At 53.7% G+C, this 12,785-nt stretch overlaps 1 protein-coding gene across 1 annotated transcript in view; it reads right to left on the bottom strand.

Annotated features, from left to right (window-relative positions):
* CORO2B (coronin 2B) overlaps positions 616-12,785 on the bottom strand; it is a 27,666-nt gene continuing 15,496 nt past the window's right edge. The window contains exons 5-14 of the mRNA XM_021407696.1: positions 5,329-5,445; positions 4,311-4,460; positions 3,935-4,099; positions 3,641-3,757; positions 3,274-3,378; positions 3,024-3,120; positions 2,522-2,634; positions 1,806-1,896; positions 1,565-1,704; positions 616-1,150 (exon numbers count right to left, since the gene is read on the bottom strand). Of these exons, the coding sequence (XP_021263371.1) occupies positions 1,019-1,150; positions 1,565-1,704; positions 1,806-1,896; positions 2,522-2,634; positions 3,024-3,120; positions 3,274-3,378; positions 3,641-3,757; positions 3,935-4,099; positions 4,311-4,460; positions 5,329-5,445 (1,227 nt within the window). The 3' untranslated portion in view covers positions 616-1,018. The remainder of the gene's footprint in view (positions 1,151-1,564; positions 1,705-1,805; positions 1,897-2,521; positions 2,635-3,023; positions 3,121-3,273; positions 3,379-3,640; positions 3,758-3,934; positions 4,100-4,310; positions 4,461-5,328; positions 5,446-12,785) is intronic.

Raw genomic sequence — 12,785 nt, 5'->3', positions numbered from 1 at the left:
GGGCCTGGGAGAAACGATCCGTTTTCCCCTGCAAAAGGTGATTTAATGAAATGCTAGCGCACTGCGTTTGGGTAAGGACACTGGTGTGGATTACCCTGTGGAGAACCAGGACAGCACCGGGGAAGGGGTGGGATGAGGATGGGTTGAATTTCTCATCCCTACAAAGAAAAGCCCTTTGGGACCCATGCCCAGGGCTTTTGGTCACTTGTTATTTGAAGAAAGAAACAGCCAGCAAGGTTTTGCTATCTTGAAAACATTTTATTTTGTCACTAGTCCGTGATAGCATAAATAATAGGCGAGGGCAGCACATGGAACGTAAAGACGAGGAAGCGTCGGGTACAGGGCACAACGTAAATTAATGGGAAAAACCACGGCACAGGTAGTGCTAGGCGGCTCAGCGACTTGATTTAGTGAAAACAAGAGGAACTAGCAATATTTGGTGTCGTTCTGTGCGCTAAAGGCCTAATTCACAACCTGTGTTTGTACACGTCTGTGCTGTGCCCTCACGCCCCTGCCCGGGCACCCGCACTTGTCTGGGAGTGAAGGAGGAGGTCAGGTCCCTCTGTGGAGGGGAAGGAGCGGAGATCCCTCTCTGGTTAGGACATCCAGCCCTACTGGTCTCAATATTTTTATTTCTTTTAAAGGAAATGCTGCGTGTGGGTGCGCGGGCGCACGCACAAAAACACGGTTTGCAGCTCCCGCACCGCGCCAACAGAATTCCAGTTTAGCAGCCGCGGGCATCGCTGTCACATTTTGCATAGGAAAAAAATTAATAGCAAGGAGCCACGGTGCCTTCCTGCCAGCTCCGGGGCTGCCGGGGCACCCAGCTCCCCTTCGTGCCGGAGCTGCAGCACGGCCGCGTTGAGCACGAGACGAGGCGACGAGGACGTGTTTCCAGTTAGCAGTGGGCTCTTGGCAGGTCACTTGACTTCTGGCTCGTATTCTGTGTAAGTGGATACAATAAAATTAAAGAGCGAGTATAAACAAAGAGAGTTTATTTATAAAACGTCCCTGGAAGTTAATTATTCTTCGGGCTGTTGCGTAAATTCTTCAGCTCCAGCTGTAGCTGGCGGATCCGAATGTCTTTCTGCGAGAGCTCGTCCTTCAGCCGCCGGATCTCGTCCTGCTGCCGGAAGAACATCCGAAGGAGCTGCAAGGAGACGGGAGCGGAGCTGCAGTGGGGCTCCTGCTTTTGCAACCCTGCTGCTTTGCAACCCTGCTGCACTTGCAATGTGACAGCAGCTGCATGCTTCCTGCGTGCTAGGATTGGATTTCCCCACCCTGTGCATGCGCTCTGCAAGAAAGCCAGCTTCCTCCATGTTGCTCCAGGAGGATTTAATTAAAAGAAAAATCAGGAGCGTCGCGCTGCTCCTTTGGGTGCACCCACCAGGTTTAAAGCAGGATGCCCCAAGCTGCGGGGAATGCACTGTTGTTTTGGGACTCAGAGCAGAGAGCCTGAGCACAGCAGCTGGTTGGGCTGCAGACAAACCTTACTCCCCAAAACACCCCAGAGCAACCCAAAAGGACCGCTCTGGGGCCACGCTAACAGCACGGTGTTCCTCACCTCGTTCTCGGTGCGGGGCGGTACGTTCTCCAGCAGGTCGATGCCGTTCACCACCACGCTCTTCTTCTCTCTCACCGGCGCCTTGAAGACGATTTTGGACGTTCTCTTGTAGCCCTCCTTCAGCGACATCAGGATGGGGTCTGGGGGCAGAGCAGGGGCTGAGCGAGGGCTGCTTTTGGGGCTCCCCCCACAGCCAGGACAGAGCCATGGACACCCATGTGGCTGTGGGTCATGGCTTTACCTCTGTTCACCCCGCTCAGCCACTCGTCTGGCGTGAGGGCTGGCTCCGTGCCCGGGGTCATGGGGTAAATGTCCTCTTGGTACGTCTCCGACTACAGAACAGGGAAATAAAAGCACCGAGCTCCATCAAGGCTCTCCCGATCCCATCCGTACAATGCAGCTGCTCCCTCCCTCTGTCAGCGTGCGATAATGCGGCCACGTGGCAGCATCCAGGAAAAACGACAAACTGGTGTTTGCTGCTCTGAGTCAAACCAGAGAAAAAGCATCCCAGGGCTCTGCTCTGAGCTCATGCCCTGCTAGGCAGTGATCCCAGGGCTGCGTGGGGCTGTACGAGACTTTCACCTTTGTCTCTGCCCGGCGCCACGCCGTGGAGGCCACAGGATGCATTTGGTCCACAGCAGGCAGAATGAATGAATGTCGCCCATCAGGGTGACAAGAGAGCTGGGAAGTTCCCAAAGGGCCCTGAGTTCTGCTCTGGGCTGCAGCAGTTGGCTGAGGACTAATGGATGCTGAGCATCCGTGCAGCACAAAGCAGCCGCCGAGGGCAGAAGTGTGCAGAAATGCATCTTCTAAAGATGTCCCCATCTTACCCACGGGTAGAAATCCACCCACTGCAAACTGCATGTGTTGGAAATGTTACTATTGGAAGGTCCGAGGCTGGACCAAAGGAGGTTATAGGAGACCCACCCACTGGATGCCCACCCCCAAGGCACTCACCCTCCTTGGCACAATCATGGAGATGGGCTCGATGAGCCCCTTCAGGGTGACCAGCTTGTAGAAGCGGAAGACCTCGCAGGCTGACACGTCCAGACCATGCTTCGGCATCACCCCTGTGAATGGTGTGTGAAATGAGCCCCCCAGTAATAACCACCAGTGCTGCAAACACCGAGACCCAGCCACCCAGGACCCTGAAAGCCTGTGGGTCACATCATCATGAGACCCACATGCTGCTGAATGCATCCCAATGGGGCAGACAGGGACAGTGGGAAAAGGACAAGCGGCTTTGATTGAGGAAATACCCCAGGAACGAGTGAGTGCTCCTGGTAGGGACCCAGGCTCAGCATCAGGGGAAGGAGACACAGAGATGGGACGCTTCGGATTAACCCTCTGTCAGCTGCCCCATGGCATCCAACCCACCCACACAGCTGCTTTGCAGAACGCATCTACCAGCGTTATTTCATTAGGCACTCAGCAGCACAGGGCAAGCTGCCATCCTTACCCAGTCCTTTCTGTGGGGCCGGGGAGCGGAACTCCATCAGGTAGCTCAGGTAGGGCTTCTCCGAGCCAATCTCGTAGTACCGAATGTTGCCATCGCCCTGGAGTGAGAAGAGCAGGATTAGTGCTGCACTGAGCACAGACCATGCTAACGTCCCCTGGCCCCATCCTTGCAAAATGTCATGGAGGGGATTTGTTCTGGTGTTTGCAGCACCAGCACCATGCATTGCCATGCCGGTGCCGAGCCCACGAACCTTGCCGGCCAAGTACAGCATGTGCGTGTCTGCATCGTAGAAAGGAAAGAGCAGCCCTGAGAGCCCGTCGATCTCCTCCTCAATGAGGGGCATGGAGAGGTCTTCCTGCACAATGGGAAATATTGCATTTAACTGCACAGCGGCGGAGGTGTCACAGGGTTTGCTTTGCACTGGGATAAGCCCATCACCTTCCAACATGGTGCTGGAGGTTGGAGGTGCCCTGGTTCCCACCCAGGACTGCAGAGCAGGGTGTTCCCAGTGAGGTTTGCCACAGGCAGGGCTCTCCCAGCCCCCCGATATGGGCATTTTGGGGCCGTCTTTTGCTGTGGTACCCAAAGGATGCTGAGAGGGAGTCCTGGCCACCAACCTGGTCCCAGAGCGCGATCTGCCGTGTGTTCCAGCGCGAGACCCCGGTGGTGAGCAGCCGCTTCGTGCTACCCAGGAAGACCACGCGGTTGACACGGTGGTTCTTGCAGCTGGCTTCCTGCAGGATGGGGCAGGAGCTGAGCACCACCAGGAAACCACCGCCTTCCCCCAAACCACCCGCCTTCCTACTTCCTTTCCTATTGCTGTCTGCCCTTAGCTTCTATTGTGTCCCACTCAAAGGGCTGTGATGTGATTCTGGGGCCCCTCCCTGTGCCCCCATTCGCAGACCCCACACCTGCAGCACCCGGCCGGAGCGCGGCTCCACCACTCGCAGCTTCTTGTCCTTGCAGGAGGTGGCCAGCAGGCTGCCGTCCGTGTTGAAGGACATGCAGAGGATGACATCTGTGTGGCAGTCGATCATCTTGACAGGTTCCCCGATGTCCAGGTTCCAGATGAGGACCTGTGGAGGGGATGAGGCTGCATTTTGGGCCACCCTAAAATTCATCTGGGGGCTGAAACCACTTGCTCATCGCTTCCAGAGCCCTTAGCCCACGTTTCTGGAGTCACCACTTCTGCAAAACCAAACCAATGCCTACAGGAGGGTGCAAGGCATAGTACATGGTTGCATTTTGGACACCAGGAGCTGCCTGCATGAGGTCCCCTGGGCTCACCTTGTAGTCATAGCCGGCACTGAAGAGGATGTTGTTGGTGGTGGGGTGCCACTCAACCAAGCCGACGCGCCGGCTGTGCCCGTAGAGCTCCAGCACTGCCTCCGTCATGTTCCTCTTCAGGCCTCCCTCTGGGATTTCCCATATCCGCACCTGCACAGGACACACGCTGTGTGGGTTGTGCCCCCAGCAGGAGGGCAACTCCCCCAGAGGACCTGATTTCCCAGGTTACCGGTGGTGATGGCTCACGAACCCCTCCAACCTTCTATTTCCCCACAGCAGTGTATAGAAGTTATCATCTAAGGTGGGAGATAGCTCCCCATGATTCATGGCCATGATCTGCATTTCTTCCCCGTTGAAAAGCATCCTTGACAAGTTCACAGCTACCAAAAAATGCCAATATATGGAGCTGAAGGAAAGGATGAGTCGTTGGGTGACAGCATTCAGCAAAACACAGCAGATTTGTGAGTTGCCAAAAACTGGGTCACCTCAAAGCCCGGCTTCTGCTGGGCAGAATGGGCCAAGCTCTGCCCAGATCCCTTGAAGAGCCTTTTTTCTTTCCAATACACTCTTTGGGATGGACTTGTGCACACCCAGCAAATAAGAGGGAGGCAGATGTCAGCTGATACAGATGACCTGATTCAGTGTCCCCCAGTGGCAGAGCTGCCCTTGGCTTGCGCTGCTGCATGCACCAGGACACGAGAGTAGTCACAGCCCTGCGGTCTCCGCTAGCAGGAAGGATTAATAATAGCACTGCTGTTGGGCTTGCAAAAAGCCATCACTGTGCACAGCTGTGCGGGGACACAGAAAGAGCAGCACTCAATGCCACATGGTACTGGGGACAGTGGAGGGGCTGGTCACTGGCAGCAGCCCCTGCACTGTTGGCACACAAGCTGCAGATGTGCACAGTTTGCCATACAGCATTCGCACAGTTTTCCTATTGCCCCACATCTGCCTCCACTGCCCACTCTCCGCTTGCTGAACCATCAGCATTGGGGTGCACAGAGCTGGCCCTGCTCACCGACGTGTCCTCGGAGCATGATGCAATGATGTTCTCAATGAAGGGGTTCCACTTGATGTCGAGCACATTGCCCTGGTGGCCGCAGACTTTGGGATAGTTTGGCTCGATCCGGCCTGTCTGTGATTAAAACAGTATACAGAGATACAAAATTTAGTAAAACAGTTCTATCTTTTTAAGGCTGGAGCCCTGGCAGGAGACAGCCCCTAGCACCCCAGGATGTTCTTTCCAAGACTGGCTCAGCTGAATCACCAGGGGAAGAGGTTTTTGCAAACACAGGGCTGTTCCACATGAGCTCCCGCACCACCAGTGGGGGATCTTGCTAAGAAATCTCTGTACGACCACCCGAAACCACAGGCAAGTAGCTGGGAGTGGAGAGGCACCGACCTTAACCCTGGGCAGATCAACCATGGGGTGAATTAGGAAACAGATGGTATTTTCCTCCCCAACTTCGCAAGCAATCTCAAATGAGGTCCATGTGTCCATGTGCATACTCCACTTATCAAATCCCCTATGACTTTGGGAACATGAACTCTCTTGCTTAATGATGCTAATAACGCAACAGCTACCGCGGGCCATTTGATGCGCTCCTTTCACACGGATGGAAACCCTTCAAGACCTTTGGGATGGTCAGTGCTTGTCAGCTGGGCGAGGGAAGCTGCAGCAGAAAACAGCACACGGCTCCTGGTACACGCTGATGCTGGTTCCCACTGCAGGTTCATCCTACAAACCCTATGCACCGCTGCCAGAATCAGAGAGTCATAGAACAACAGAGTCATAGAGTCAAGGAGGCATAGAGTCAAAGTCACAGAATCATAGAACCATAGAGTCATAGAACTATAGAATCATAGAGTCAAAGAGTCAATGAGTCATAGAACTGTAGAACAATGGAGCCATAGAACCATAGAATCATAGAGTCACAGAGTCATAGAACCATAGAGTCATAGAGTCAGAGCCATAGTCAGAGTCATAGAACTATAGAATCATAGAGCCATAGAACCATAGAATTGTAGAGTCATAGAACCATAGAATCATAGAGCCAAAGAATCGTAGAAACATAGAATCATAGAGCCATAGTCATAGAAACATAGAATCAAACAGTCATAGAGTTAAAGAGACAATGAGTCATAGAACCATAGAATCATAGACCCTAAGAACCACAGAGCCGTAGAATCACGGAGCCAAAGAATCACAGAACCAGAGAACCATGGAGCCAAAGAATCATAGAACCATAGAGTCATAGTGCCAAAGAACCACAGAGCTGTAGAATCACAGAGCCAAAGAATCACAGAACCAGAGAACCATAGAGCCAAAGAACCACAGAATCATAGAATCATAGCACCAAAGAACTATAGAACTACAGAATCACAGAGCCAAAAAATCACAAAACCATAGAATCATAGAGCCAAAGAATCACAGAACCATAGAATCAAATGCTCTTGCAGCTGCACCAGGACCCCACAGACTTTCTACATCCCATTCTGGCCCTTTCTGCACCCCTGGCACCCAGGAGGTGGTGGTGAGCTTCGGAGTGTGCAGGATAAGTAGGTCAGCGCGACACAGCCACTAAATATTTCATAGCCCTTCCTGCTCTGACCTTTCGGAGTATCGAGCTCCTGGCTTCATTTAACACGAACAAAGGAGCGTGGGCAGGATAACATGCTGCATTTTAAGGATCCACAGCTCAGGGCCATGGCCAGGAGTGCTCTGAGCGGCTGGATCAGGCCCAGCAGCTCGCTCTTGCACCACTGCTGCCAGGAGGGTCTATTTGAATTAATTTGCTCCCAGGAAGACACAGCCAGCTAATTGCATGGCAAAGCGGGGCTGCTCATCAGCCCGTCAGCCAGTGGTACTGCCCACTTGCAGCATGGTGGTGCAGAAAACCATTGCACGAGGCACTGGGAAACACGAGGGAAAATGAAGTGTGTGCACTTCCCCAAATGGGCAAACCCCAGCCCTGCAGCTCGCTTCAGCAGGCACAAAAACAAGCATTTCAATTTGCATTCAGGTGCAACGCCAACCACTGGGCCTCAGATGTGAAAATCCCTGAAATTCACAGTTTTTAAGAGGAAATCAACAAGATACCAACAGCTCAAGGTGTCCACACGGGCATGGGGATGCACCAGGCTGCTCCTCACCACGCAGCTGCTGCAGCCGTGTCCCCCTCCACTTCCCTTCACCTACATCCCAACAACTGCACACACAGCAGCATCCCATAGGAAAGGCTCCACTCATGCATTACAAAGTTTCATTGTACTCTGCGGCAAAACCAGGCACTGGGGCGCTGCCCACCACACCAGAACTGCATGGGGGGGGGGGGTCTGGGTCCTCCAGACATCAGGGAACCCCCGGGATCTCTGCACTGGGACCCAACAGCTGAGGTGGAGCATGGGGTTGGAGGGGATGTGGCCATGGCTGTGCTTCGTTAGCGCCGAGCCTGCAGCCCCCTCCCTCCTGCCATCTCCTGGGAATTAATGGGATGCACAGCACGGCTTTATGGGTTATTACATGAAGCGCAACGGCAGACATCACCTCCCTGCACAGCTCGCATTACCCTGCTTCCCCTCATTTCCCCATTTGCAGGACATGATTAACGCAGTGTCTGGAGCAGGGATGCATGCAGCAGCTGCTGAATTCCAGGACGGAGCTTTTAGTTAATATGCAATCCCTTTAATTCTGAGCAACCAGCTGAGTAATTTCCTTTGCAAAGTAGATTTGATGGGTTTTTGTCAGAGTACATTAAGCTTCCAGGAGGACAGAGCAGGGCTGGTTGCTGGTGATGGTTTCTGTGCAAGGAGTCAGGACTTTTAATTAAGACCAAGTGAATATGCGGAGCAGCAGAGGGCCGGTTCCCATGCCCAGGGCACCTCAAAGAGGGGAAGGAGCCTCAGGGGGAGTGGAAGCAGCAACGACAGTGACAAAAAGAGAACAATAATTATAAAATCAGGGATTCAGGGCAGAGCTTCCCAGGCAGCCTCTCCCGAAGGCACCTTATCGGCGCTAAAGCGCAGTGAATCCTAATCCTGTGCTGAGGCTGGATGGATCCCTGGCCCCATGCTGCCCAAAGCTCAGTGACCCAAATAGTGGCTCCTTAATACCGGGCTCTGCCTCCAGGCTTCAGCACTTCGGTGTTTTTCACAGCAGGGGTTGGAAGGAGCCTTGCATGGAGAAGTGTTTGTGTGACGCTCATGGAGAGAAGGGGCAATAAACAATTCCTGCTTCGAGGAATGGTTCAGATAGACCAGGGGCATGCAAAGCCCCGAGAGGAATGGACACACGGCCCCAGGATGGACACACAGCTCCAGGATGGACACACGGCTCCAGGATGTGCACACAACCCCAGGATGGACGCATGGCCCCAGGATGGACACATGGCCACAGGACAGGGACTGCCATCCCAATGGGAAAATCCTTCCTCCTCACTGAGGCTCTGCTTCCAGCCCCAGGACAAGGGGAATTTTCACCTCCCCCCGCACTCCCCACTCTCGTGCTGCTTTGGGGGATCAGGGGAGGGCTGCCTGAGCCACAGGGATTTGCAAGGTTTCCTTGGAAATCCTTGAGTACACACAAGTCTCTAGTGGCTGAGATTAAGAGTAAATACGTTTGCTGCTGTCTTCTTTAGAGGAGGTCTCTCCTCTTTGAGAACCAAAGGAGAAAAATCCCACAGATTTTGCTGACCTGGGGCTGATTTCAGTACACGCAAAGGTCACCACAGCTGACCCGAATTCCATTAGGAACCAGTTCCACCTGAGCCAGCACAAGCAAGGCAGAAATGGGACAAATCCTTGGCAGGGACCCAGAGCAACCATGGGAAGCGGTGTGCTGCCAGCTCCAGAGCTGGGGGCTCAGGGAGCTGCAAGCACCGCAGGGCGGCTCATCTGCAGCAAGGGTTATTGGGGCAAGGAGAGGACAGGTCGCTGGGCAGCTAGGGCTCTGCTGCTGATGGCACTGCGCTGGGAGGCAGCGTTTGTGCTGAGTGTTTGCACACATCGTTTCCCCAAAGGCTTTTCCCATGTGTGCATGGGGGGATGCCGCTCTTGGAGATGTTTCCATCCAGCAGCTGAATGAATACAGATGCCTTGAGGCTTTTCCTTCTCCCTTCTGCCAGGGCGTGTGTGCAGCCTCCAGCAGCTGTGCACCAGCAGCCTGGTCCCAGCATGGCCAGGGCCATGGTAACCAGTACCACTTTGGGGTCCATCCTCCCCCGTCCTCCTTCATCCTTCTCACCCTTCGCCATCCTCTTCCATCCTCCTCCATCCTCCCCCATCCTCTAACATCCTCCTCCATCCTCCTCCTTCCTCCCCCATCCTCTCCCATGCTCCCCAGTCCCCCCACTCTCACTGCGGTTACCAGGTGCACAGCATCCCCAGCACCACCCAGCGCTGCCAGCTCTTTCATTTGCAGCCAAGCCATGCAAAGAGGAGCAGGAGAAGAAACCAGCATTGCTGCTTAGCACTTTTGCCAGGATGAAGGCTGAAATATCAGTCACTCCCCCTCTGTGGATATAAATACTTTTATGGGCCATAAACATCCATCTCCTGCCCAGCCTTGCTGCAGCACATCCGTAATCCATATTTTGGGTAACAACTCCTTCTCCAGACCCAGCAGACCCAGAGCCCTGTGAGTCCTAAAGGACAAAGTAGGGCACATAGGAGCTCTGACAGCTCTTTGCACCGGTTCAGAGTCACATCTTTGCTGCAGCAGTGTTTGTCTGCAGCATACAAGCAGCAGCTGGGATCGAGCTTGTTAATTAAAGAGACAAAAACCCAAGCAACGCTCCCGTTTAATGGGATGATGGGCACTATAACCAAACCCGTGATTGCTGGGCACCCAGCACGGGGTTTCTATTTCAGCCGGCAGAGGGTGCAGGCAGTTGTGTGCAGGTCGGCTCCCCCCCCGCCGCCTCCCCCGCCGCTCTCGGGGCAGTGCGTGCAGCAGAGCTGGGACAGCGCTGCCACCCGCCCGGCCTGCTCCCTTCCTTCCTTTCCCCTCTCGAGGTTACAAGGAGATATTTCCTTCAGACCAAAATCAGGTCTGGAAAAATCCACAGAAAACCGAAGAACGGTACAAACCAGAGGACAGTCCCAAGTCTTGAGAAAAACCCTTCAGGACATCGCTTCGTATCGAAAAGAAATACAGAAAATAATGTATTTTCCCCTGCAGAAAGCCCTCAGGAGCAAGCAGAGCGTCCTCATGCTGAGCATCCCCTTCCCTGCCCGGCCACCACGAGCAGCTGTCCTCGCAGTGATGCCACCAGGTCCCCAAGCCAACAACGGCAGAGCGCTGCCCTGGGCACACTGCCTGCTGCTCCGCTCAACAGCTGCCACTGTGGCTGGGGATGGGATGGGTTTAGGATGGGGATGGGGTGGGGGCAGGATGGGGGACATGGCAGGACTGCTCCCGGGGGCTGCGGGGACGGTCCCTCCCCACCAAGCTCTTCCTTATGGTTTGGGTCATGGGTGCTGCAGAAGTATCCAGGGTTGCTGTGGGGCCATTCAGAGCTCAGCACGAGGGATGGACACAGTGGGGACACGGCTAAGGGAGCGGCACAGACTGCAAGCAGCAGCTCTGCCGTGAGCAGCAACCCTGGATTCTGGCTCCCTGCATGGAAACAAAGCCTCCTCCTACGGTGTGTGCTTTGATTCCAAACCCAGACGATGCAAAAAGGCTCTCAGCTCTAACAGCACAATTAAACCCATTCTCCACCAGAAGAAGAAGGAAAAGAAGGAGAAGAGGAAGGAGAAGAAGAAGGAAGAAGGAAAAGAAGAGGATGAAGGAGAAGGAAAAGAAGAAAGGAGGAAGGCAGACATGCCACTTCCAGTGTTTCTGGAATTTCTTTACACCCCAAAATCCCATTTTTCCTGTAACTCTGTGGCTCCCTCTTGCCCATCACCCAAGGTCTTCCTCCCAGGATGGAGGAAGGAGGTGCTCCCCAAAAAAGACGTGGGATTTCTTTCCCAGTTCCTCGACTGCAGCTTCTCTGAGCCCCAGGTTCCCACCTGGGAATGTCCCAGGGCTCTGCACATTGTTTGTTCCCTGATGAGCACTCAAAGGCTTTTGGTTGCAAGGAGCTGGATTTCTGGTGTGCAAAGGAACATATGGCCCAGCGTATGCAAACACATTGGCGCTCGCAGCACAAAGCAGAGCACTTTTCTGGGGAAGATTTCTGGTGAGAACAGAGGGCAGAAATGTAAAAATAAAATTTATATTAAAAAAAAAAAAAGAAGGAAAGATGGCAGCAAATCAGACCCTGAGTAGATGCGCAGTATCTAGGTTACCTTAATTATGTTCGGCTAAATATGGATGCCAATTAATTAGATGGCTGCCGATTTCCAAAGAAAATTAGTTTACTCTTAATGAGCTAATCAGTTCCTATTTAAGAAAAATAATGAAATTATTAGGTTGTACAAAGGAGCGTGCAGCCAAGGGTGCTCCGGCGGGGACCATCCGGCGACAGCAGCGCACCGCAACGCTGGGTTTCCCTATGGGCCGCCCACCCCTTCGGAACAGGTTGCAAATGGCAACTTGGGATTGTGCTCCATTTGCCAGGAAAAAAAGTAAAAAAGAAGGGTAATTTGCTGGCAAATTAGGGTTATAGCTCAGGATTGGGGACGGCCACATGGGGCGTGGATGGGCGTGCTCCGAGCTCGGGGCGCGGGCAGGAGGCAGCGATGCAGCTCCACCAAAGCTCCTTGTTTGCAGAATATTAATAAGAGTCAAGCTGTGCGCCGCAATTAAAATGCTGATTATGATTTCTTCCATCTGTAACCGATGCTGCTCGGGAAATTAAATAAAAAGGAAGGAGAGATGTGGCTGTTACGTGGGGAAATGTCTGGGAGAGAAGCAGCCACTGCCTGCAGCTCTGCATCCTGCACCGCGCTCCCAGAAGGCAATTTCCGGGGAATCAGCTGAATTTCCAAGGGTTTAGAATTGCATGAACGGGGGATGTGCAGATTGGTGTGGGCACTCATGCAAGGAGCAGAGGGAAGCTTTGGATGGGGAAGTGAAAGCACAGTGCTGCAGGGGGAAGGAGTACGTGCTCCGATCGCATTCGTAGCGCAGAAGTGTGCCCTCACCCCAGTGGCAGGACGGAGAGCCAATGTGAACTGAGGAGTGCTGATGTATTGGTGTATTTTTGTTCCTCCTCATCCTCCCCTAGCTGGCTCTTAACAATGAGGTGACGTCAAAAATGGCATTTCTGGAGCTGTCAGGTTGCTGCTGCAGATGAGTCACAGCCAGGACCCGGGCAGACACAGGCTCTGCTCTGCTCTGCTGGCTGAGGAAGCTGAGCTCATCTGCAGGCCTTGCATGGGCTGGCATTGGGATTTTGCAGCAGAAAACCCAGGTGCAGTGCTGTGCTCTCCCTTTCTGTCTGCCCACAGCACAGCACCAAGCTGGGGGGTGGAGCCCATGGGGATGGGATGGGATGGGATGGGATGGGATGGGATGGGATGGGATGG

Source organism: Numida meleagris, chromosome 9, assembly GCF_002078875.1.
Source record: "Numida meleagris isolate 19003 breed g44 Domestic line chromosome 9, NumMel1.0, whole genome shotgun sequence".
In the NCBI taxonomy this organism is placed as follows: domain Eukaryota; kingdom Metazoa; phylum Chordata; class Aves; order Galliformes; family Numididae; genus Numida; species Numida meleagris.
Note: the sequence above shows the minus strand (reverse complement) of the source record. Positions and strands in the feature narration are given on the sequence as shown.